This window comes from Coregonus lavaretus (assembly GCF_964263955.1).
Source record: "Coregonus lavaretus genome assembly, contig: HAP1_SCAFFOLD_369, whole genome shotgun sequence".
In the NCBI taxonomy this organism is placed as follows: domain Eukaryota; kingdom Metazoa; phylum Chordata; class Actinopteri; order Salmoniformes; family Salmonidae; genus Coregonus; species Coregonus lavaretus.
The window spans coordinates 102,645-124,981 of NW_028159531.1; the positions used below are offsets into that span (position 1 = coordinate 102,645).

The 22,337-nt window shown below is 42.6% G+C and overlaps 4 protein-coding genes across 7 annotated transcripts; 2 read left to right on the top strand and 2 right to left on the bottom strand.

Annotated features, from left to right (window-relative positions):
* Nucleotides 1–1,940: 1,940 nt before the first annotated feature.
* On the bottom strand, nucleotides 1,941–5,189 carry LOC311122752 (methylmalonyl-CoA epimerase, mitochondrial-like). 2 transcript variants are annotated; one of them, XM_084197075.1, is made up of 3 exons: nucleotides 5,105–5,189; nucleotides 2,314–2,663; nucleotides 1,941–2,183 (listed from the first exon to the last, which is right to left on the bottom strand). In XM_084197075.1, exons 2-3 carry the CDS (start codon nucleotides 2,620–2,622, stop codon nucleotides 2,031–2,033), a joined length of 462 nt encoding a protein of 153 aa, XP_084053201.1. In that variant the 5' UTR covers nucleotides 2,623–2,663; nucleotides 5,105–5,189; the 3' UTR covers nucleotides 1,941–2,030. The 2 variants fall into 2 exon arrangements, with proteins under 2 accessions (XP_084053201.1, XP_084053202.1); XM_084197076.1 differs by lacking the exon at nucleotides 5,105–5,189 and adding an exon at nucleotides 2,958–3,087.
* Nucleotides 3,225–8,846, top strand: LOC311122748 (U3 small nucleolar ribonucleoprotein MPP10-like). Its single transcript, XM_084197070.1, has 11 exons — nucleotides 3,225–3,332; nucleotides 3,709–4,393; nucleotides 4,526–4,671; nucleotides 4,798–4,978; nucleotides 5,114–5,255; nucleotides 5,411–5,478; nucleotides 6,084–6,221; nucleotides 6,345–6,455; nucleotides 7,676–7,783; nucleotides 7,977–8,207; nucleotides 8,446–8,846. Exons 1-11 carry the CDS (start codon nucleotides 3,247–3,249, stop codon nucleotides 8,593–8,595), a joined length of 2,046 nt encoding a protein of 681 aa, XP_084053196.1. The 5' UTR covers nucleotides 3,225–3,246; the 3' UTR covers nucleotides 8,596–8,846.
* A 752-nt stretch (nucleotides 8,847–9,598) lies between these two features.
* LOC311122750 (IST1 homolog) lies at nucleotides 9,599–20,170 on the top strand. Of its 3 annotated transcripts, XM_084197074.1 has the most exons (11): nucleotides 9,637–9,696; nucleotides 10,574–11,082; nucleotides 13,063–13,159; nucleotides 13,292–13,472; nucleotides 15,453–15,540; nucleotides 15,953–16,036; nucleotides 16,133–16,243; nucleotides 17,151–17,306; nucleotides 17,654–17,779; nucleotides 18,353–18,398; nucleotides 18,531–20,170. In XM_084197074.1, the coding sequence occupies exons 3-11, from the start codon at nucleotides 13,072–13,074 to the stop codon at nucleotides 18,701–18,703; spliced, it is 1,053 nt and encodes a 350-aa protein (XP_084053200.1). In that variant the 5' UTR covers nucleotides 9,637–9,696; nucleotides 10,574–11,082; nucleotides 13,063–13,071; the 3' UTR covers nucleotides 18,704–20,170. The 3 variants fall into 3 exon arrangements, with proteins under 3 accessions (XP_084053199.1, XP_084053200.1, XP_084053198.1); XM_084197073.1 differs by lacking the exon at nucleotides 10,574–11,082 and having other exon boundaries at nucleotides 9,599–9,696; XM_084197072.1 differs by lacking the exons at nucleotides 9,637–9,696; nucleotides 10,574–11,082 and adding an exon at nucleotides 12,345–12,434.
* On the bottom strand, nucleotides 10,620–12,119 carry LOC311122749 (E3 SUMO-protein ligase ZBED1-like; the record flags this gene model as incomplete). The annotated part of the gene is made up of 2 exons (XM_084197071.1): nucleotides 11,441–12,119; nucleotides 10,620–11,286 (listed from the first exon to the last, which is right to left on the bottom strand). Exons 1-2 carry the CDS (start codon nucleotides 12,025–12,027, stop codon nucleotides 10,620–10,622), a joined length of 1,254 nt encoding a protein of 417 aa, XP_084053197.1. The 5' UTR covers nucleotides 12,028–12,119.
* Nucleotides 20,171–22,337: the final 2,167 nt, after the last annotated feature.

Here is a 22,337-nt window from a genome sequence, read left to right on the forward strand (position 1 = left end):
CTCCAATTCCTAACAGCCTGGAGAACTACGGCACTGAGGAAATAAGAAAAGCTGCAACACTAAAGACAAGACTGGACAGGCTGCTTAGATGTCAATGCAATTAAGCTTAAATGCTTTTAGTACACTGAAACAACCTCTTTACACTCAATATATGCTTATCATATCAGTCTATACATTTTTATATTAAGACATTTGTCCAGTTGCATGGCAATTTCAAATTAGATTTCCATAAGTTGCAAATCATAAGGCCATTTTGCTTTTCTTCACAATGAGAGAGAGAGAGACTGGCTATTCCTGAGAGCCAGCTGAAAGGTGCATGATTAATGAATTCGCTCCTAATAAACATTGCCCAGCAGCTCTATCATCTCAGCTTAAATCAGTTTGAAAATAAATGTTGAGTTATTTCACATAAAAACATTTATCTATGTACATTTCACATTTGACTTGCACGTGAAATTAATTAATAAATGTGAATTGACACACCATACAGTGCTTAGAGAGTCAATCATTGCATTTTTTCAGAGCAGAGGCAAATAGACACTAACTTTTAAGGCAGATAAATATTTTCTTAAAAATAGGAAAACAAACCAATATATACAGTGGGGAGAACAAGTATTTGATACACTGCCGATTTTGCAGGTTTTCCTACTTACAAAGCATGTAGAGGTCTGTAATTTTTATCATAGGTACACTTCAACTGTGAGAGACGGAATCTAAAACAAAAATCCAGAAAATCACATTCTATGATTTTTAAGTAATTCATTTGCATTTTATTGCATGACATAAGTATTTGATCACCTACCAACCAGTAAGAATTCCAGCTCTCACAGACCTGTTAGTTTTTCTTTAAGAAGCCCTCCTGTTCTCCACTCATTACCTGTATTAACTGCACCTGTTTGAACTCGTTACCTGTATAAAAGGTGAAGGTGAGGGATCAGCCCAGAACTACACGGCAGGACCTGGTCAATGACCTGAAGAGAGCTGGGACCACAGTCTCAAAGAAAACCATTAGTAACACACTATGTCGTCATGGATTTAAATCCTGCAGCGCACGCAAGGTCCCCCTGCTCAAGCCAGCGCATGTCCAGGCCCGTCTGAAGTTTGCCAATGACCATCTGGATGATCCAGAGGAGGAATGGGAGAAGGTCATGTGGTCTGATGAGACAAAAATATAGCTTTTTGGTCTAAACTCCACTCGCCGTGTTTGGAGGAAGAAGAAGGATGAGTACAACCCCAAGAACACCATCCCAACCGTGAAGCATGGAGGTGGAAACATCATTCTTTGGGGATGCTTTTCTGCAAAGGGGACAGGACAACTGCACTGTATTTAGGGGAGGATGGATGGGGCCATGTATCGCGAGATCTTGGCCAACAACCTCCTTCCCTCAGTAAGAGCATTGAAGATGGGTCGTGGCTGGGTCTTCCAGCATGACAACGACCCGAAACACACAGCCAGGGCAACTAAGGAGTGGCTCCGTAAGAAGCATCTCAAGGTCCTGGAGTGGCCTAGCCAGTCTCCAGACCTGAACCCAATAGAACATCTTTGGAGGGAGCTGAAAGTCCGTATTGCCCAGCGACAGCAACAGTCCTGAAACCTGAAGGATCTGGAGGTCTGTATGGAGGAGTGGGCCAAAATCCCTGCTGCAGTGTGTGCAAACCTGGTCAAGACCTACAGGAAACGTATGATCTCTGTAATTGCAAACAAAGGTTTCTGTACCAAATATTAAGTTCTGCTTTTGTGATGTATCAAATACTTATGTCATGCAATAAAATGTAAATTAATTACTTAAAAATCATACAATGTGATTTTCTGGATTTTTGTTTTAGATTCCGTCTCCTGCAAAATCGGCAGTGTATCAAATACTTGTTCTCCCCACTGTTTTATATTTCCAAGCTCAAAACCCTGGTATTACACATATTTAAAAAAATCTACATTTGCTATCATTATTACTGGTGGAAAAAGTGCAATAATGAATCAATTTTCAAACCGGCTAATTGTGAACTACAGAGTTTATGAGACCTGTGGGTATTCAGGCTTGCTCCAGTTCCACGAGTACTCCATCACAGTCTTTTGGGTGGAGGAACATGACAGGTTTCCCATGAGCACCTATCCGTGGTTCAGCTGACAGGGTTCTTATGTTCCTAGCCTTCAGATCCACTATCGCCGCATTGATATCATCAACCTGAAATCACAAAAATAACATACAATATGATTACATTAGAGAACCGACAAGGAGATAAGGATAGAGTGAGTGAATACAGCCCATTCATGTGGGCTGAACAGCACATGCAGCATTGCTAAGACTGACTCACCTCAATGCAGATATGGTGCATCCCACCAGATTTGTTCTTCTGTAGGAAGCCTGCAATGGGGCTCTTCTCCCCGAGTGGGTGCAGCAGTTCCAGCTTGGTGTTACCCAGCTCCACAAAGACAGTGTAGACTCCATGCTCAGGAAGGGGAACTTTATCGCTGACCTGAGCCCCCAGCACATCTCTGTAAAGAGCAGTGGCTTTCTCCATGTCTGGTACAGCTATAGCAATGTGATTCAGCCTTCCCAGTTTCCAGACAGATCCTGGAATACCTTGGCAGAGTGGTGTTGAGGTTGAAAGTGTCCTCAGCATTGGAGAACAAGTGTGACGAACACACTTTGAGAGACCTGTAACTAAAGAAACAGAGTGTTTAGTTCTGCCATACTGCCAAACCGTTTTTTTTTCTCCTCCGGAGTACGGATCATGTTTGATTGAATATGCTACCTGGATAAGTCAAGTAGCTAGCAACAGGGAACACTTGCTAAAAGTAATTCTGCACTAACAACGGTGGATCTAGCTTCTTTTGTTGTGTAGCCCGAGATAAAAACGTCTAAAGAGACTGTTTCTGACATGTGAAACACTATTTATAACCTGACGTTAGCAAGCTGGCTAACAACAACAGATAGTTACTAGATATCTATACTTACATGCAACCTTCAACACGGACGCCGCCATATTTTCGAAGATTCGTGCAACGTAGGATAGCGAATCGGTTTGAATGTCAAGACAATGGGATAGAGCACACGTATATTGCTTTTCAATTAAAAACGTATGTTGCACTTGTAAATACAGTTATTTGGGATATGAATGTTGTCTATCCAGCTAGCTAAATCTAAACCGGACCTGCTATCCGGATCTTTGTAGCACAACAGAGGTTTGTTTCCGGGGGGAGCATATTTTCTTGTTACACACATGTTCCCATGTGAGGGAAAAACGATGGCTACCGGGGAAATAGGTAACACGTTGGAGAGCTGTTTAAACCTACTAAACATAAAAACTGCACATCCAGAAAATTTTCTTAGGTAAGTGCAACATCTTTATAATAATATCCAGATATGTTTAACTTAAAATCAATTCACTCACTTGCTGCCATCGTTACACAATGCTAAGGCTAGCTAGCATCTAGCAAGCATTCCCTGTTTGGATAGCTAGTTAGCTAGAACACGTCATCAAATATTCTTAAAGATAGCCCAGCAGCACCGATAAACTTGATTCTAATAATTTAGCTACCCATGATTAGTTGAGCCAGGTGTGGGTACTGGGCTAGAACAAACCGATGCACACCCTGTGGGTTTTCAAAGCCAGGGTTGGTTGAAGAAGACTGCTACTAACCACTGTACTACTTGAAGAATGCTGTTAACAAACATTGCTAGTTGTATTCTTTCTTTGTGTGTATAGTCTTCAGGATGGAGTGGCAACAGACTTCACTTCTCTCACTAAGACCCTGTATGATTTACACAAAACCCATGAGCCAGAAGACTCAAAGGGAAGCCCTCTGGACCAGCTGGTGGTTGAGAACTTTGATGAGGAACAGATATGGCAGGAGCTGGAGCTCCAGAATACTGCAGTGCTGAAGCACTTTGAGACAGCAGTGAGTCAGGCTGCCTTGGATACAGCTCTGAGTATCCTGTTTAATGAAGAGGATGCTGACGAGGAGCCAGATGAAGGGGATGAACAAGATGGTGACGACATAGAAGAGGAGATGAGAGATGGGGATTTGGAAGATGGGGAAGGAGAAGAACCACCCATGCTTAAAACTGCTATGGATGCCTTGAGAGGGGATAACACAGACGAGGACTCTGATGTAGATTTTGATGTGGACGCATTAGAAAAACAAGCTAAACAGAAGAAATGCTCAGCGGGGAGAGAGTCAAAACCACTGGGTCCTCCATCAGAGGTTGATGACAGGTTCTTCAAGCTCTCAGAGATGGAGTCCTTTTTGGACGATATGGACAAAAGGGAGGGGAAGGAGGGGGATGATGATGTAGACTATTTCCAGGACTTGCCCTCTGGAGATGAAGATGAAGACATAGACCTCTTCGGTGAAAATGTTTCTTCCAAAGAAAACAAAAAGACAAGCACAGTATGTATCATATTGCTTTTCTCTCTGCCAGACCTAGCTACTGTTCAGCTACATGTGTTTGGTGTTTCTGGTCATTACTGTAGACCAACACACTGATTAAATTCCTATTAATGTACTATGTTCTTTCTGTAGCTGAAAAGTTCCAGGAATCTGAAGTACAAAGACTTCTTTGATGCTGTGGATGATGATCCTGCACAAACAGCTGACCAATCAGACGCAGAGGATGAGGACAACAGTATGGATGGGATGCAAGATGAAGATGATGATGAAGAAAATGAGTAAGTGGCTGATGCAGGAATCTCATATTAATGTCATGGTTGGAATTGCATCAATAGGGAATATAGGGGAGGGATATTCATTTTGTACTTAAGATACGTGTTGTGTTTGTTCCTTTGCTGTTTTAGGGACTTCGTTGAGGATGAAGAGTGCAGACAAGCCAAGGAGGCTTTGAAACGGGTGACCTTTAACCTACCTGGAGAAAGTGACGACAGTGAGGGAGAAGAGATGGCGGACATCTTTGGAGGAAAGTCTCAAAATGCTACAAAACCTGAATCCAAATCATCCTTTGAGAAACGACAAGACAAGGCAAGCTTTTCCTCAAGGGTTGTTTCAGAATATCTAAATTGGGTTGGGTGTAATTTCATTTACTCTCATTTCATCTGCCGTATATAGAACTTTATGTAGCACACTAATGAAATGGTAAATTCTTACCTTACACAGATGGCTGAAAAGATCCAGGATTTGGAAAAGGCTGCCATGGGAGAGAAGCCATGGCAACTGACAGGAGAGGTGTCTGCTCAGACTCGTCCAGAGAACAGCCTTCTGGAGGTGGATGTGGCATTTGACTCGGCCTCCAGGATGGGTACGTACCACATACTTGTCAGTCTGTTCAGTTTAGCTGTCATTCCTGTTGGAGATTATTTAGTATTTTACTTACTGCAAGTTTGTGTCGGCTGTGTGTGTGAGAGAGAGAGGGGGTTTGTTCAGTCAGGTAACATTTACTCTGTTTTCTCTCAGCCCCTGCTGTAACAGAGGAAACCACTTTGCAGCTGGAGGACATCATCAAGCAGAGAATTAAAGACCAGGTCAGTGTATAGCAACAAAACCAACGCATGCTCAACTATGGGGCAAAACAGACCGGGTTGGCTTAGATTGCTGACAACATTTAAACTATATGTCTCCAATGTTTATTGAAAACATACATTTGCACAATGAGAACTTGTCTTTCAAGTACATCGTCATAGCTGTTGGTTAGCTAGCTAGTGAATCTGAGCCATTTTAGCATAGACATGACATCAGTCAAAACACCTAAAAACAAGACATAGTATCAAGAACAAGATCAAACTAGCTGAGAAGAGTCACCTAAGATTCCCCACATGGCAGCTTCTTGTCAATGCTACAGTATCTGGCCCTTCAGAATCTCAACAACACACCAACGTCTGCACCATTGAATCGCATGGATCATTTTCGTGACGTTGTCAGCTAACGCGTCTTTAGAGACTGTTAACTCCATCTTGACAACAAACTGAACAACTATTCTCAGTTGGATCCAGCTGAATGTGTCATCATCGTTTCATTCTGAGTAAATGGGTGGAACAAATATAGGTCTATCCAGTATTTAGTTCCGATGTAACCGCATTGGCACATTTCAAAGGCAATTTTTATTTTCTGACATGTATTTTTTTCCAAGGTGTGGGATGATGTGGTGCGCAAGGAGAAGCCTAAGGAAGAGGTGTTTGAGTACAAGAAGAGGCTGACTCTGGACCATGAGAAGAGCAAGCTGAGCCTTGCAGAGGTTTATGAGCAAGAGTACCTCAAGCAGAATCAGGTAGTTATTCCATTATATTTTAGTGTGAACATACTTGGCTTTTCTCTATATTGCAATGAATGCATTTTTTGTTTGTTGAATTTATTATTTTTATTATTTCGATCTATTTCCCTTGTATTTCAGCAAAAGACAGAGGAAGAAGAAAACCCAGCCCATGTAGAAATTCAAAAGCTCATGGATTCTCTATTCCTTAAACTTGACGCTCTCTCTAACTTCCACTTCACACCCAAACCGGTGAGTTTTCCTGTCAATGTTTCCTTGTGCCCTGGACACTGCAAAACTGCAGCTGGCTCAAAACAAAGCAGCACGCCTTGCCCTTGCCCTTAACTGCAGACACAGAACTAACATCAACAACATGCATGATAGTCTTTCATGGTTGAGGAGAAATTGACTACTTCACTTCTAGTCTTTTTAAGAAACAGTTGTGTGTTGAAAATGCCTAACCACTTGTATAATCTATTTGCATACACTTCAAACAGACATACCCCACCAGACACACCACTATAGGTTTTTTCACGGTACCCAAACCAAAAACAGATTTAATGCGTCGCTCAGTTATGTATAGAACCATGTCATCGTGGAATGCTAAAAAGCAAGTTTAGCTTTAAAAAAACATTGTGTCACAGCGCCTCTCCTCTTTCTAAAGATCCAATTTAACTGTACTGTATATATGAATAGTGTGTAAGTAGTATTTTTGTCGTCTCTCTTTCCTATATATAACTCTTATTTTTAATGTAATATCTTATGATTTTCTTGTCTATTACTGTTCTGTACATGTCATGTATTTATACGTTTTATGTGGACCCCAGGAAGAGTAGCTGCTGCATGTGCAGTAGCTAATGGGGATCCTAATAAACTACATTTACATTTTAGTCATTTAGCAGACGCTCTTATCCAGAGCGACTTACAGGAGCAATTAGGGTTAAGTGCCTTGCTTAAGGGCACATCGACAGATTTTTCACCTAGACGGCTCGGGGATTAGAACCAGCGACCTTTCGGTTACTGGCACAACGCTCTTACCCACTAAGCTACCTGCCGCCCCTAACTAAACACTAGCATTTGCATGACAACCAGAATTTATGCTTGTCTTTAAAGATGGTATATTTAAGCAATAAGGCACAAGGGGGTGTGGTATATGGCCAATATACCACGGCTAAGGGCTGTTCTTATGCACGACGCAACGTGGAATGGCTGGATACAGCCCTTAGCCGTGGTTTATTGGCCATATACCACAAACCCCCAAGGTGCCTTGTTGCTATTATAAACTGGTTACCAACATAATTAGAACAGTAAAAATAAATGTTTTGTCATACACGTGGTATACAGTCTGATATACCAGGGCTTTCAGACAATCAGCATTCAGGGCTCGAACAACCCAGTTTATAATGAAGGATTTTGTACAAATGTGGAAACGCTTTTTGCACAATATTGATGTTTTTTTCTTTGTCATGCAGCCTGTTCCTGAAGTGAAAGTTGTCTCCAATCTGCCTTCTATTGCTATGGAGGAAGTCGCTCCAGTCAGTGCTAGTAATGCCACTCTATTGGCTCCAGAGGAAGTCAAGGTTTGTCATGCATACCTCTCCATAACATTTCATGAAGGCGTTATGGGAAATCATATTCTAGTAGAGGACACTGACGCATACAAAAGCATTCAAGGGTTGAAGACAACCAATGAACTACTGTGCTGTCCATCATAGTAGCCTTTTAGTAGATGCTTCTGAGGACAGGGTAACACCATTTCCTTTCTGATCTTAGGAGAAGAACAAGGCTGGCGACGTGCTGGGTGACTCTGAAAAGACCTCCACAGACAAGAAACGAGACAGACGCAAGAAGAAGAAGGTGAAGCGCATCAAGATCCAGGAGAAGGAGAAGAGACAGAAACTGAAGGAGGCTAACAGAACTGGAGAGAATAAGAAACAATCAAAGGCAGAGGTGGCAGAAAACCTCAAGAAACTCACAAAGGGAGGCAAAGCAACATTATTGAAGGTCAGTGTTTTCTTTCTCTCTGCATGTCTCGTTTTTTATATTTAGTTAACGTTGTCTTTCAAATACAAGCCCCTCCATTATATTTCTGTGTGAGCAATATAGACTGATAAGGCCATTGTGTGCTCCACACATTTTCATTTGTAAGTATTACAATAGCTAGGATTCAGCTGTCAGTCACACTTGCAAATAGTTTCTTAAAAATAGATGTTGAGCTTTTTTTATTTGTTCTCTGTTCAAGGATGAGGGGAAGGATAAAGCTCTCCGCTCCTCCTCTGCCTTCTTCTCCCAACTACAAGACCAAGTGAAGAGCCAGATCAAAGGAGCCAAGGACCCGGGCTCCAAGAAGAAGAAACACAAAGAAGTCTCAGCCAGCAAACTCAAGTTGTAAATTTACATTTACATTTTAGTCATTTAGCAGACGCTCTTATCCAGAGCGACTTACAGTTAGTGCATACATGTTTTTTTCGGGGGTTTTCCATACTGGCCCCCGTGGGAATTTAGATTGTTATGATGATGTATGTGTTATGATGATGCATATTTCTTTGTACAGATTTTTTAAACGAGAAAGCTGTAATTTATGTTAACCAGTGCTCACAAGTTTGTAATTTGCAATAATAAAAAAAGCAAGACTTGTCATTATGTAATTTATTCAGACTTTTTGTGACCAATTAGATTCACACTATTGATCTGTTCAGCTAATCGATCTGGGGCAGCAGGTGAAAAATCTGCTGATGTGCCCTTGGGCAAGGCACTCAACCATAATTTGCTCCAGGGGCCCCATACTACTATGGCTGACCCTGTAAAACGGGTGCCAAAGTCATTCCATGGAGGGCCTAGTGTCTGCTGGTTTTTCGTTTAAATCAAGACCTAGACAACCAGGTGAGGGGAGTTCTTTACTAATCCGTGATCTTAATTCATCAATCAAGTACAAGGGAGGAGCGAAAACCCGCAGACACTCGGCTCTCCGTGGAATGAGTAGACCCATGCCGTAAAACCATATTTTACTGCACCTATCCGGTTTACGTGACAAAAACATGTATTATTATTATTAGCTAAATCGTTGATTCAATTAGTGATTATTGTTGAAGGTTCACACTACTACTTGCAGCTTATTTTTCATGTGAGTATTAAGGGTTTTTCTGGTTTTAAAAAATTTAGCTGTGGGGTGTAGTTTTGAAATTCAGCCTTGCTGCTCTGTGCAGTTTGACCAGATATATTGTGGTCGTCTTCCTCAAAACATCACTGGCTATGGAGCTAGCGTACTGTACATTTTTGGCATTGGGTCTAATTTATTTAAAATCTAGTTTATGGCTCTCCAATCCACCATCGCCTTCTAGTGGTGTAAACAGCAGATGTGAACCGCCCACGTTTTGAAAGATTCCCGTGACGTCACTCAGTAATCTTTTTGTGATTGAAGAAGCAAGGGATCACATTCACGGAAGTCAAACAATCGACAAGTTGCTGTTTACCTAGCTGACGACCGTAACAGGTAATGTCAAAAAATTGTATTCATTAGATATAAAATGTAAATTATATATACTATGGCTTTTATTGGTTGATCGTTTTTACAGGTAACATTACTGTAGCTAGCTGGATACGTTTTGAATCGAACAGCACTGCTTTGTTTATCAAACTAGCTAACGTTAGCTAGCATAACGTTACTAGTAGTTAGCTAACTAGATTTCTTCATCCCGGTTGTGCAAACTAGCTAGTTAGCTAACCAATTCCTTTACTATGTGATCCATCAACATGGATTTAGTTAATTCAACAAAGTAATGTGTGTACTTTCTGTATTTCCGATAGAGGCTATGTAAGCTAGTTAGCCAGTGGTATTGGTTTCAGAGGGTGGATACTACTGTCAGTTTAGTTAGCTAGCTAAATTAGCTACATGGCTCAATGGCTGTCTGTTTATATGTCCGCTTCAGTCCTACCTGGCTGTAGTTACTGGTGTGGCCATCAACCAGCTCACATGATGGTGATGACTCACTAGGGTCGAAACCTCTCCTTATTCCCTCTCCTTATTCCCTCATCTGCGTCATCTTCACGTTCTCTGAACTAATGATGGGAAGTTCGGCTCTTTTCTGAGAGCCGGCTCTTTTGACTCGGCTCCCAAAGAAGAGCCGGCTCTTTCGACTCCCGAACGGCTCTTTATTTAGGATCTTTTGTAGCCTATATTTTACCTTAACTTTGAAAAAAAATCATGGTTTATGTGTTGAAAACCCTTTTGCTTTCAGTGTTTTTATGAGAGACCTTATAATGCCTAATTCTGTGCATTTATTCTGTGACAAAACCACTCTTACATTTGTTTATTTCAATTAAACTTTTTTATTGCACAAATTAACAATAAACTTCAAACAAATCCACAGAACAGAATCAAAACCAGAACCAAACTCCAGCAAACAGCATTAGTCCTCAGGGCAGGTTGGCATTCAGGAAGATCAGATGCCTCAGCTTGGATGGGCTGATAGGCCTGATACGATTTCGCCTCTCCGTGAGTATCTGCCCTGTTTTGGAGAAGATTCTCTCAGAAGGAACTGATGTGGCAACAATACATAGTCTCCCCTCCATCACCTTCACCAGGAGTGGAAAGACTGAGGCCTTGGCCTGCCACCAGCTCAGTGGGTCTTCTGCTCTCTGGATGAGGGGCTCCTCAAGGTAGCTCCTCACCTCCATTATAGCATCAGCTGTCGGATTTCTCCTTGAAGCATCTCCTGTAGCTCTGTCATCAAAAAGCCTCCAAACAGCAGAGGTTTGCTGCTCCTCCTCCACTTGGCCCTGTAATGGTGGAGCTGGCTGGCTGCTGGGGGTGCATTTTGCTGCTGCTGCTGCACTAATCCTCTGAAGAGCTTCATCAACAGCTCTACGATCACTGAAGGCAAGTTTTTTAAACCTTGGATCCAATAAGGTAGTTTCTGAAAGGACAGTGTTGTACTCCATCCGCAGAAATTTGCGGTCCATGGCTGAACAAAGAGCTGCAACTAATTCCTTCACTTTCTGCACAGTTACTGTCCATTGGTTCTCGGCTGTCACCAGCTGCAGACCTTTGCAAAGCAGGAGCATTTTCGAGGCTGTGACATAGCTGAAGGAGAGAAAACAGCAACTTTTAGAATTTAGTTTTTTAAAAGTATGTGGCATATTATACGTGATGCATTATACTGTATGTGTTGTGTTTGCAATGTATAATAGTGACTGAATAGTAGTAGAGAAAACAATGCTTCAATGGTTCTAGGTACCTGTCTGCACTTATCTCCACAGTCACCTCCTGGAATGGTTGCAGGACGGCGCAGACCTCTTTCACCAGCTCCCATTCCTCTTGGCTTAATGGCTCAATAGATGCGTTGATGAGGGCCAGGGTGGAGATGATGGCATCTTTTATTTCAAGCATTCGTTTCAACATATCAAATGTTGAGTTCCACCTGGTGGCACACTCTTGTTTGGGCCTCAGTTCAGGAATCCCCATTTGGCGCTGTGTGGACTTTAGCTTCTGTGCTGCTACTGTGCTTTTGTGGAAAAACTCCACAACAGCCTTCACCTTATCCACGGTTGTTTTGATCACCTTCAGAGCATCTCTAACCACCAGGTTTAGTGTATGCGCCAGACATGGGTGATGGGTCCACTTCAAAACTTTTATGGCTTTGGTGATGTTTGCAGCATTATCACTCACACAGCACACCACTTTGTCCTCTACTTGCCACTCTTTTGCCACTCTTAGTAGCTCCACTGCCAAGTTTTCTGCAGTGTGTCTGTCGGTGAACTCGAAGCAGTCCAGAAGGCAAGATGTCATCTTGTAATCTTCAATAAAGTGGCAAGTGACAGACATGAAAGAGCAGGTTGTTCTGGAGGTCCAGCAGTCAGTTGTCAGGCAAACTGATGGAGCTTTTGTCACCCTTTCTTGCCATAATGCACGTTCTGTGTCATATAGTTTTGGGATCATTGTTTGGGAAAGTGTTTTTCTACTGGGTAGAGTGTATGTGGGATTTAGGGCTTTGACAAAGTTTTTCATTCCTTTGTCCTCCACAATGGAAAAGGGTTGAAAATCAGAAGCTACCATTTTAGCCAACTCATCATCAATACTGTGCTGTTTGGCTGGGGTCATCAGTTTAGGTAAAAACTGACTTATTTTGCTTTGAGTTGCAGTAGGAGAGGTTATACTTGCACGCATGGGGATGGCAGTAGACGTTACAGCAGCTGTTGTTCTGGTATGAGACACACCAGGATCAGTAGATGGTGAGCTGGCTTGCCCTCTCTCCTCTAACTGCACTGTAGGATGGACAGTTCTTGTATGTCTATGCAGGTTTGTGGTGGAACCTGCTCTTATAGTGACCTTCGTTTTGCAGTGAAGGCACTCTGCTTTCTTGTTCCCAATATCTTTAAACTGCAGCCAGATGCTGCTTCGCTTTCTAGTGTCACTCATAGTTAAACGACACGACAATGCAAGACGCACACACGCTCCTCAGTCCGCTCTGTCTCTCTCTTCACTTGCAGTGGAGTCAAGTGGTGTGTCTGCCCCGCCCCCTCTCTGTTTACACATCCTTAATTCTCACGTGAATGCCGCATGCTGGTCGCCATGCTGGCCAATCATAACAGACCTCTGTGAAAGTGAAACCTAAGCAGCGAATGGGCAAAAAACTGGGAGCCGGCTCTCACTCGATGCGAGCCGGCTCTTCTGATTCACTACAAAGAGCCGGCTCTCAGAGCCGATGCTTGTGCGCATGACCCATCACTACTCTGAACAAAGGATAGGTGAAAACAATATGGTGGGTGATGACAGCATGTCAGTGTGGCAAAGTAATTGTCAGACTTGCCAGTATGTATTGGCTCCTCTTTTCAATACCAACGTATTTTGTTTTCTTAGCTGGCCATCATGCTTGGGGGAGGATTCAAAGCAGAAAGACTCCGGGTCAATCTCAGACTGGTGATCAATCGCCTGAAGCTCATGGAGAAAAAGAAAAGTGAGCCTGGCAACTACATACACACACAAACACTGTGCAAGCTATAGCCTAGTCTCTGTTCATTGAAATGTTTGTGTCTCGGGTTGTCTTTAAAATACATGCTTACAGAATGGATCTTCTGTCTCTTTGTAGCTGAGCTAGCTCAGAAGGCGCGGAAGGAGATTGCAGACTATCTGTCAACAGGGAAGGATGAGCGAGCAAGGATCCGTGTGGAGCACATCATCAGAGAGGACTACTTGGTAGAGGCCATGGAGATCCTAGAACTGTACTGTGACCTGCTGCTGGCTCGCTTTGGCCTCATCCAGTCCATGAAGTGAGTGAGCCAGCCTAGAGGACTCGGACAAGGGGGCTCTTTCTCAATTGTTTATTTCCTTGCATCATGTCTCCTTGCCGCCTCCTCAAAACACATTGGATGAGGTTAGAGAGGGGAGGAGCCTTGGGACTTCTCTTCCCATGCGTTTTGAGACAGCGACGAGAGCGGATGCAAGGAATCGATTAAAGACAATTGAAAGAAGAGCCAGAATTTCTCCTAGTCAAGGAAAAACTCCTGGCCTTATTATGGGTGTTTGAGGTTATCCTTCAGGGCTTGACATTAACGCTTGTTTTACCTGGCCCGGACAAATAGTTGGACAAGAAGAATATAGATTTACTGTAAGTTGTCTGGATGGACAAGTAAAAATAAATAAAAATCCCTATATCCAAAAATTGCTCAGATCAGAATTGGACCAGTGTCCTCCGCAAGCAATGTGTTGCGCACTGTTCTCCCAATTTCTGCAGAGCGCATCGTAGTAGAATTATTGCATTGACAGGTGGTCTTGCGGTCACGAGATGATCAAAGCGCAGAGCATATTTGTTGATATTCCTTGCTAGTTAGTTATTTGCAGTCAGTACATTTTTGGTTAGCAAACAGGGATCATACAGCCATGAAAATCCTGGAAAAGTCAAGTGTGCATCCCATGCATTTATGCCAGTGTGATTGGGCCTGAGGAGAGATATTGCAGCAGGTAGGCTATGGCCTACAAAATAATGTTAGACTAATTGACTGACTAGTTAGCCAGTTCAAAACATATCGTGTAGCCTGGCTAGTTATCTTGGTAGTTAAGTATTTAGCTAATAGCATAAATTAATGTCATTGTCATGTCCGATATCCCCCAAAAATGTTGTCCAGCGCTCTTGAATAAATGACCGACACACAGTTGATGAACGGGTGCGTTAACTTACTCCAGTTATAAAAACCGCATGTCAAGCACTCAAAATTGGGAGTTGACTCTATTCCCCTCAATTCAACATTGGACATGTCATTCTGACAGTGTTAAAAATATTCTTAGAATAGCTAGGGCCGAGACTATACCAGTAACTCTTTGGTCCTTTAAAAACCTGCTATGTGTAAAATATTGTGTGCTATAGCTTGGAAAATACATAAATGTGACTCTGGATGACAACATAATGTTTGTTTCCAACATTAAGGCTGTTTTCCTAAAGAAGTGAAATCCGCTTAGTGTTTTGTTTCCTTGCCACAATACTACTGAGTATCGCGATACTGGTATCGCCCCGGCCCTAAGAGTAGCCTAATTGTGAAATTCCTCCTATCCTGTCAATAGATCTCCACAAAAACCTTAATATTTTAGCCTTGATTTGAAGTAGCCTGCCTAAGCCATTTGATCCCTTATTTATTAAATAAGGAAAATATTTAATAAAGACATACATATTTGGTTGTAATTGTAATGCAAAAATATTATTTAGGCTATTTAAGAATTGCCAACCATCCTCCAGGAGAGCCTTAAAGGGCGGCAGGTAGCCTAGAGGTTAGAGCGTTGAGCCAGTAACGAAAAGTTGCTGGTTCGAATACCCGAGAAATCTGTCAACGTGCCCTTGAGCAAGTTACTTAACCCTAATTTGCTCCAGGGGCATAGTACTACTATGGCTGACCCAGTAAAACGACACATTTCACTGCACCTATCTGGTGTATGTGACAAGAAGACATATTTGTATTTTTTTAAGGGGCAGTGTTCTATTTTGAGACAATCTGAATATGCATAGAAGTCAATAGGCAGAGGGTGGCCTACATTTTTCTGATTCTCTGTATTCTAATGAGAATTGTATTTTGTAAAGTTGTTCGTTGCATCATACAATACCATTTTAAGTCACCCTTTTGGCCCATGGTGTTACAGACAATTTTTCATTTTTGGAAAAATTATTTGAGCTTTCAGACAGTAAAAAATCTGTCAAGCCCTGTACAGTAAAAAATCTGTCAAGCCCTGTCCTTAACACCTATTTGTCTATTTCTTGACAGGGAGCTGGACCCTGGTCTGCAGGAGGCTGTGTCCACGCTCATCTGGGCAGCCCCACGTCTGCAGTCTGAGGTCAACGAGCTCAAAATTGTGAGTAGTATGCAATGTGCTGCTGCGTTGACCCTGGAGATAGCATGCCTAGTTGCTTGGACTAGTCTTATTATACTGCCTAATTTAAACACTTGCGTACCCCCCTTCCCAAATACACATATAACTATTGGACTAGAAATTGTGCCTTCCTGTATTATACTTATGCTACAATGTATTATTCTATTGTACTGCCATATACTTTGTTTGAATTCTTATCTTTTATTATTTCTTATTGTTGTTGCCTTGTCAAGAAGGAACCTGCATGTAAGCATTTCGTTGGACCATGTATACGATGCGTATTCCGTACATACGACTAATAAAGCTTGAAACTAGTCCTCAGTAAAAAAATGTAATGCAGTTTGTACACTTTTTGCTGTATTATGATCCTTGATACTGTGCTTTCTCCATACAGGTGTCTGACCAGCTGTGTGCCAAATACAGCAAGGAGTATGGCAAGCTCTGTAGGACAAACCAAATCGGGACTGTCAATGATAGGGTATGAATTTTCAGATGTCCTGCTTGAAGATATATGTTGATGTGTTTGTTTCTGTGTGCCTAAAATATATTTCTCTGTCTCTACTTTACCCCATAGCTCATGCATAAACTGAGTGTAGAGGCTCCTCCTAAGATCCTGGTGGAGCGCTACCTCATTGAGATTGCCAAGAACTACAACGTGCCCTATGAGTCAGACGCCATGGTCAGAGTGAGTATCTGATGATGAAACCAGTCTGCCTCCCACCATTCACCTGTGTGCCTGTCTCCCTGTGCCGACCCCCTGACTGACTCTACTATTTATATACTACCAAGTCTGGAACCAACAGGACCCTGAACAGCTTCTTCCCCCAAGCCATAAGACTGCTAAATAGGTTGTTAAATAGTTAACAAAATAGCTACCCAGACTATCTGCATTTACCCTTTTTGCACTAACCTTTGACTCATCACATACACTGCTGCTACTGTTCATTACCTATCCTGTTGCCAAGTAACTTTATTCCTGGTTATATGTACATCTCTACCTCAATTACCTCGTACCCCTGCACATCGACTCGGTACTGGTACCCCGTGTATATAAGCAAGTTATCGTTACTCATTGTGTATTCATTATTACTTTGATTATTACTTTTCAGTTTTTTCTCTATTTTATTTCTCTCTGCATTGTTGGGAAGGGTCCGTAAGCATTTCACTGTTAAAGCCAATTTATGCTTGATCCGAAAATGTGGTCGGAGGCTTCGTATGGAGGGTGTGACGCAATTGTGCAGCCTCCGGAGGCATGCAGAGGCCAAATCAAGTTCTGTACAGCATCGCTGTGCGCCTCGTGAATTTTTTAACAATGCAGAGGGCTCCGTATAGCTCCGCATTGACATGATTGTTTGACGGTATGTGGGGGCGGGAGGTCCTTTATAAACACAAACTCACTTCCTTGACATCAGCTCTGCGCTGCTCCGCGACGCGCAAGTAGTATGAATGCCCTGACTTCTGCAGAGGCCGTATCACCATAAATGCTGCATGGCCAATGCAGACGTTGGATTGACCATGCACCAACTTTTAGTCTACACCTATTGTTTACGAATCGTGATGAATAACATTGGATTTTTATTTCCCCCTCGCAGCCAGAGGTGTGTACAGGCGAGGAGGCTGACCTCATCGACGTGGACTCTGACTTCAAGAAGCCAGGCGGTGGAGGAGGTGGTGGAGGCGGCTTCACCGCTGGAGCCATGCCCATGGGCCCCCCATCAGCGTTCAGCTACCCAACACCCAAAGGAGCAGTAAGACCATTCTTTTCAATAGTGGCATAAATGACACCTAACTCTTGTTTGGCGAGTCCGCAGTAGGGGGAAACAACGCCACTGACGTTATTGTTTTTGTTGCCGAGGTGCTTCGTGCAGCAGGGTAAAAAAAAAGTGCAGTACATATTGTGCTTTTCTATCGCGCGTGCAATGATGTCAGAGGGGAAGAAAACAGTGTTACTTGTTTGCTGTAACTTCGTTGTTGTTGTTGTAATATCGCTAACAGACATGGCTGTTTCACCATTAAGGATTCCAGCTTTAAGACTGAAAAATAGAGATGTTGATATGAATGGGATGTTTTTATTTATATTCGTTTTTTTCTTCAGATGCCCGGCCCCATAGGGTTCAACGGCCCCTCTGTTGGCACCTATGATGCCTTTAACAACTTCCAGCCTCCAATGAGAGGAGGGCAGCCCCCTGAGCTGCCGAGCTGCCCCCCCACCTACGAGTCTGTAAGTGTCAGAGCCCCCTGCACCTTCTGCTTCTCCAGACAGATGGACAGACGGCCAGTTCACCTTTCAGGGAAGAGGAGTTCATTATAGTTTGCTTGTGCCATCTCTTTTCAGCACAGTGCTATGCTACAGCGACATGATAGGGATTGGATAAGAACAGATAGAATGTGGAAACGGGCCATAGCTGGTATGAACTGCTAATCACTAACCTTGTGCTGAACTGCATACGACTGTCTTTGAATGCTCTGAGTGAGTATAATATGCTGAAAGAGAGATCTGCTTGCTGTCAAACTAGTATGTTACTGGATGTAGTAGGGAAGCAAAGTTCTTCACAGTGAAGAATGCAATTTTGAGGTGAATTATATTATTAGCTCTTGCTTTTTGCTCATTCTTACCCCAGCGGTGTTGGCTTTCTCAGCAATGCACTACTTCAATGATTCTTCCTCCCCAATCACATACTAACATACAAAACATTGTTTTCCTCTGCCTTCTCATGTATCTATAGAACTTTAACATTTCAACATGCAGGCAGGGTAGAGAGATCGTCTTAACACATGCGTGTGTGTTTTTCAGATTGATGAGCTGTCTATTAAACCTTCTGGTCCATCCCAGGTCTCTGGTAAGTTGTTTTCAATGAATATATCCTTTCCTACACGTCAATCTCTTCAACGATAGTATTGCTTGCTTTTTGCATAACAGTTGCATTGGGGTGTATTTGTAATGTAAATCTAAACCTATGTTCTTTCCAAAGGCCCCGGGCCTTCATCCCAGATCTACGATAACAACGCCCTCCCTGAGCTGCCCTCAGTTCCCGACACGCTTCCCACTTCCTCCTTTGGAGTTGGACGGAACACTGCGAGCTCTGATGACATCGACTTTGATGACCTGTCACGACGCTTTGAGGATCTGAAGAAGAAGACCTAGTCCTCCAGTATCCCATCATGCTCCTCTGTGTTGTCAGTCACCGCAGCTACAGTATCAGGAAATATTGAAATATTTGTATTGGCACCCTTTGCAGTGAAACTCTCCACTGTGTAGTTTTTACTGATGTTAACATTAACTGTACCTCATTCAACCACGTGTCTGTCTGGCACACTGAAGGTGAAGGCCCTTTAGAGGGCTATTTGACAGTACATTTTATTATCGACTACATCCAATCAAAACTGGACCGTATAGATGTCATCTTTATATGAGCACTTTGGATATAAAATGGCCTTCCTGATAGTAACTACTATTCTATGTAACCTCTCGAGCGTTCTTGTTGCTATGGTTGTCACGTATCCCCTTGACTCACAGTATGAGCCAATATTTGGTTAATAATCAAATAGTCTTAACTAATCGTGTCTCTCGTCCAGAGACTGGATCGAGTGATACAGAATCTCAATCGTTACTTGTTGGTGAGTTTCATGAAACTGGTTTTGAACTGTCACTGAATCGCATAGTAGAAAAACCTGTTTTCTGGCACACACCCATTGTGTCGAAAGTATTAAGGCCTAGGACAGTTTCAAGGCCGTAGCACCCTGTCCATGTCGGGTTTTACCCTCATTACTCTGGCTCTGAACCTTTGGTGACGTCTGAAACCTGTTCTATGACCTATCTGTTACCCTACATGCGGTGGAGGGATTCAATCAGACTTGAAATAATTTGGTGTATTTTTTCTCCTAATAAAATTAACTTTTATTGTTTTAAAGCTGATTTAGTCTAACACTATACATGCACTTTCCATGCTTGTGTAATCTAACCCATGCAATGAATTGGCGAAGGGAATGCATGATTTGACTGGTGACAGAAATTATAGTCTATATGAAAAACCACTTGACCATGTAAGTTTGTGATGTAAATACGTCCCTCAAAATGTCATGGGTTCTTCTTCCTCTTTGTGTAAGAGAGGTTTATAGTGTGATTCAGTATGTTATCTATGTATGTGTGTCTTGTGCACCACACTGCATTGACCATCATCAGAGGCCTTCCCGTTCTATAAGTATATTCAGACGATGTACACATAACATGCCTATTTCTCAATTTATATAGTCTTTGTTAAAATTAGTTCAAGGTTTTTTTAATTTGATGAAAATGTATTGAATCTTGGTGATGGAAGAAGACGTTTTGATAAACGAGAGAAAGGGGGTGGATTTGCTGTTCCTGTCTTATAGCTTGTTTTCACCAATCTATAATGGATGGAAGTTAGGCCTGTCTACTCCACCATACTAAAATATGGCTTTAACACTACTGTACAGTGACCTGCTCACTGCTCATCCTCTTAGGTGTGCTGTAGGATTGTTTGAAGAATGTTTGATACTAACTTTGATTAGCAAGTGTATATCTTGTCACATAAAACAGATAATAGCCTATGTTTTTTTCTGTCTAATAAAGGACATATTTCTAATTGAAGTTCTGGTGTGGCTAATTTCCGAGAGATGTAATTGTTTTGGTGTTGTCATATCTTGTCAAGTGAAGCAGTGCTGCTGTAATCAAAGGAACTCAGTTGGTAGTGCAGTGTAGATGCTAGTACTGCCACTAGAGGGTAGATTACTACATGAACAGTGAAGCTTGACTGATATGGATGCCTCAGTGGATGAGGCAGGTAAAGGGTTACACACAGACACAGGATGTCTCAACCCACTCAATAATCCTCATTCAACATTCTAACAGGTTAACTGGGTTTGTTGTCTCCACAGAAACTAGTCTCCTAAGCCTTGAGGGACCCATTGCCAAGGGAGCAGGGTTTCATTCAACGACCTTGAAAATACCTTGAAACAAACAGAAAATAAAAAAAAATAAGTGTACTTCAACTAAGTTTGAAGTGGAATCTCCGTTTCAGGAAGTTTCCCAAGTTTTGTGCTGGCAGAACATGGCCCAGGTTCCTGCAGAGGGATGCTTGTTTGACACTGTTGTCTTGTGTAGATCTGTAGCATTGCAATGGGATGTTTTCCTGGAACTCTCAGGAGCTTGAGGCTTTTGTCAATCCTGGCATAACTTTTTGTCTTGCTGTGTTTTGCCAGTGGATGTAAGGGAGTTGGGGTGACTGTGTGAAGTGGACTGGCCCAACAGTACAAAGCTCTATGTGACATTATTACTATGTGGAATGCCTACTCTCTGTGCCAGTTGGGTTAAAGTGGTTCAGAATAAGTCCCTCAGAGTCACAGGGGGCTGCTAAGGGGAGGACGGCTCATAATGGCTGGAATGGAGTGAATGGAATGGTATCAAACACATGGAAACCACCATGTGTTCGATGTGGTCGATACCATTCCATTGATTCCGTTCCAGGCATTACTATGAGCCGTCCTCCCCAATTAAGTTGCCACTGGCCTGCTGTGCTCAGAGTCCTTATAACTTCAAAGAGAGGAGATGCTACATCAGAGTGGTCTTTGATCTGTGGCACTCCAGTTTTGTTCATAGTCACATCACAGAGTGTCCTGTCCTGTCCAGATGGCTGTCTGAGAGGTTCTAATCTAAGGTGTCTGTAGCTGCATGAATTAGTTTATTCTGAGTGTCAAGCTGACCCAGCTAGGTGAGTCACTGTGCAGCGCCACTAAACGTCTCTGACTGTGGACGATGATGAGCTATTTTGACAGCTCTGTCTCCCTCTCTCCCTGGTGGCAATACAGGCTGCTACCCCCTTCTGAGGTAGGGATAGGGCAGAGGATGGGTGCTAGGCCCTGTAGTCTTTAAAAGAGTCCACTTGTGTTCAGCTCTGCATGGTGCTGTTTACAGACGTGGGGCATGCAGTTTGTATGTGGCAGAGTAGGGGATGGAGAGACAGGGGTCACCCACATGTCTGGCGGTGTAGGAATGGGTGCAGGGTACAGCCCGAGTGTTCACAGTAAACATAAGCCTAAAGTTGCTCAAACTGCTCAAACTGCTCACTACATAGGATGACAGGTTTGCGCACTTGAGAACTGGGATTTGTTCAGTGCTGTACTTTTTGAGAGAACATTTGATGGGTCCCTGTAGAATGGCAGTGACAAGGCTAGCTACCTGATCAAAGTGGAGTGATGGTGGAGGTGGGGTTTGTCCCCGGTTCTGCCAATGTTCTCCACCGGCTCCTTATTAACAATCTTTTTGTGAAAAGGTCCTATGGTGCCACAGACGATTACGTTCGCACCTGGTGATGTGTGAGGTTACCGTCGAAAAAACACTTTCAAGTTTAATTATGGGGACTTTTCAGTGATTTTCCACTGTTTGGAGTATTGAGTTAAGCGCATAGGGGAAATGAAGCAGCATAAGTCCTGGTTTCTCAGGTTGGCTTGACCTAACAACAAATATCAACTAAGACAATTAGGTTATTACTATACACAATATAATATAAAAATAATTCTTATTACATTCTACCCGAGGACAACACCATTGACCGCTGACAACCCTCTCTGTGTGCAGAGTTTAGTTAAGGGTTTTAAAATAGCAAGAATAAAAAGAAAACAACCAATTGGAGAAGGCTGCTTCCCTGCCATGAGTCACCCAGTCAGAGGTTGAAGCCCTGAAGCACTTTCCTTTCTGCTCATGGCCAAACTCTATTTTTAATACGCTAAAGGGGAGTAGACAGACTCAATTTAGGTTC

Coding starts and splice junctions, on each gene's coding strand:
- LOC311122748 (XM_084197070.1), top strand. CDS start 3,247: ATGGCTACCGGGGAAATAGGTAACACGTTGGAGAGCTGTTTAAACCTA. Junction 7,784..7,976: donor TGGCTCCAGAGGAAGTCAAG/GTTTGTCATGCA, acceptor TTCTGATCTTAG/GAGAAGAACAAGGCTGGCGA. Junction 8,208..8,445: donor GCAAAGCAACATTATTGAAG/GTCAGTGTTTTC, acceptor TCTCTGTTCAAG/GATGAGGGGAAGGATAAAGC.
- LOC311122750 (XM_084197072.1), top strand. Junction 13,160..13,291: donor GCTCATGGAGAAAAAGAAAA/GTGAGCCTGGCA, acceptor GTCTCTTTGTAG/CTGAGCTAGCTCAGAAGGCG. Junction 18,399..18,530: donor TGGTCCATCCCAGGTCTCTG/GTAAGTTGTTTT, acceptor TTCTTTCCAAAG/GCCCCGGGCCTTCATCCCAG.
- LOC311122752 (XM_084197076.1), bottom strand. CDS start 2,985: ATGGCGGCGTCCGTGTTGAAGGTTGCAT. Junction 2,664..2,957: donor GTCCGTGTTGAAGGTTGCAT/GTAAGTATAGAT, acceptor CTGTTTCTTTAG/TTACAGGTCTCTCAAAGTGT. Junction 2,184..2,313: donor TGCACCATATCTGCATTGAG/GTGAGTCAGTCT, acceptor TTGTGATTTCAG/GTTGATGATATCAATGCGGC.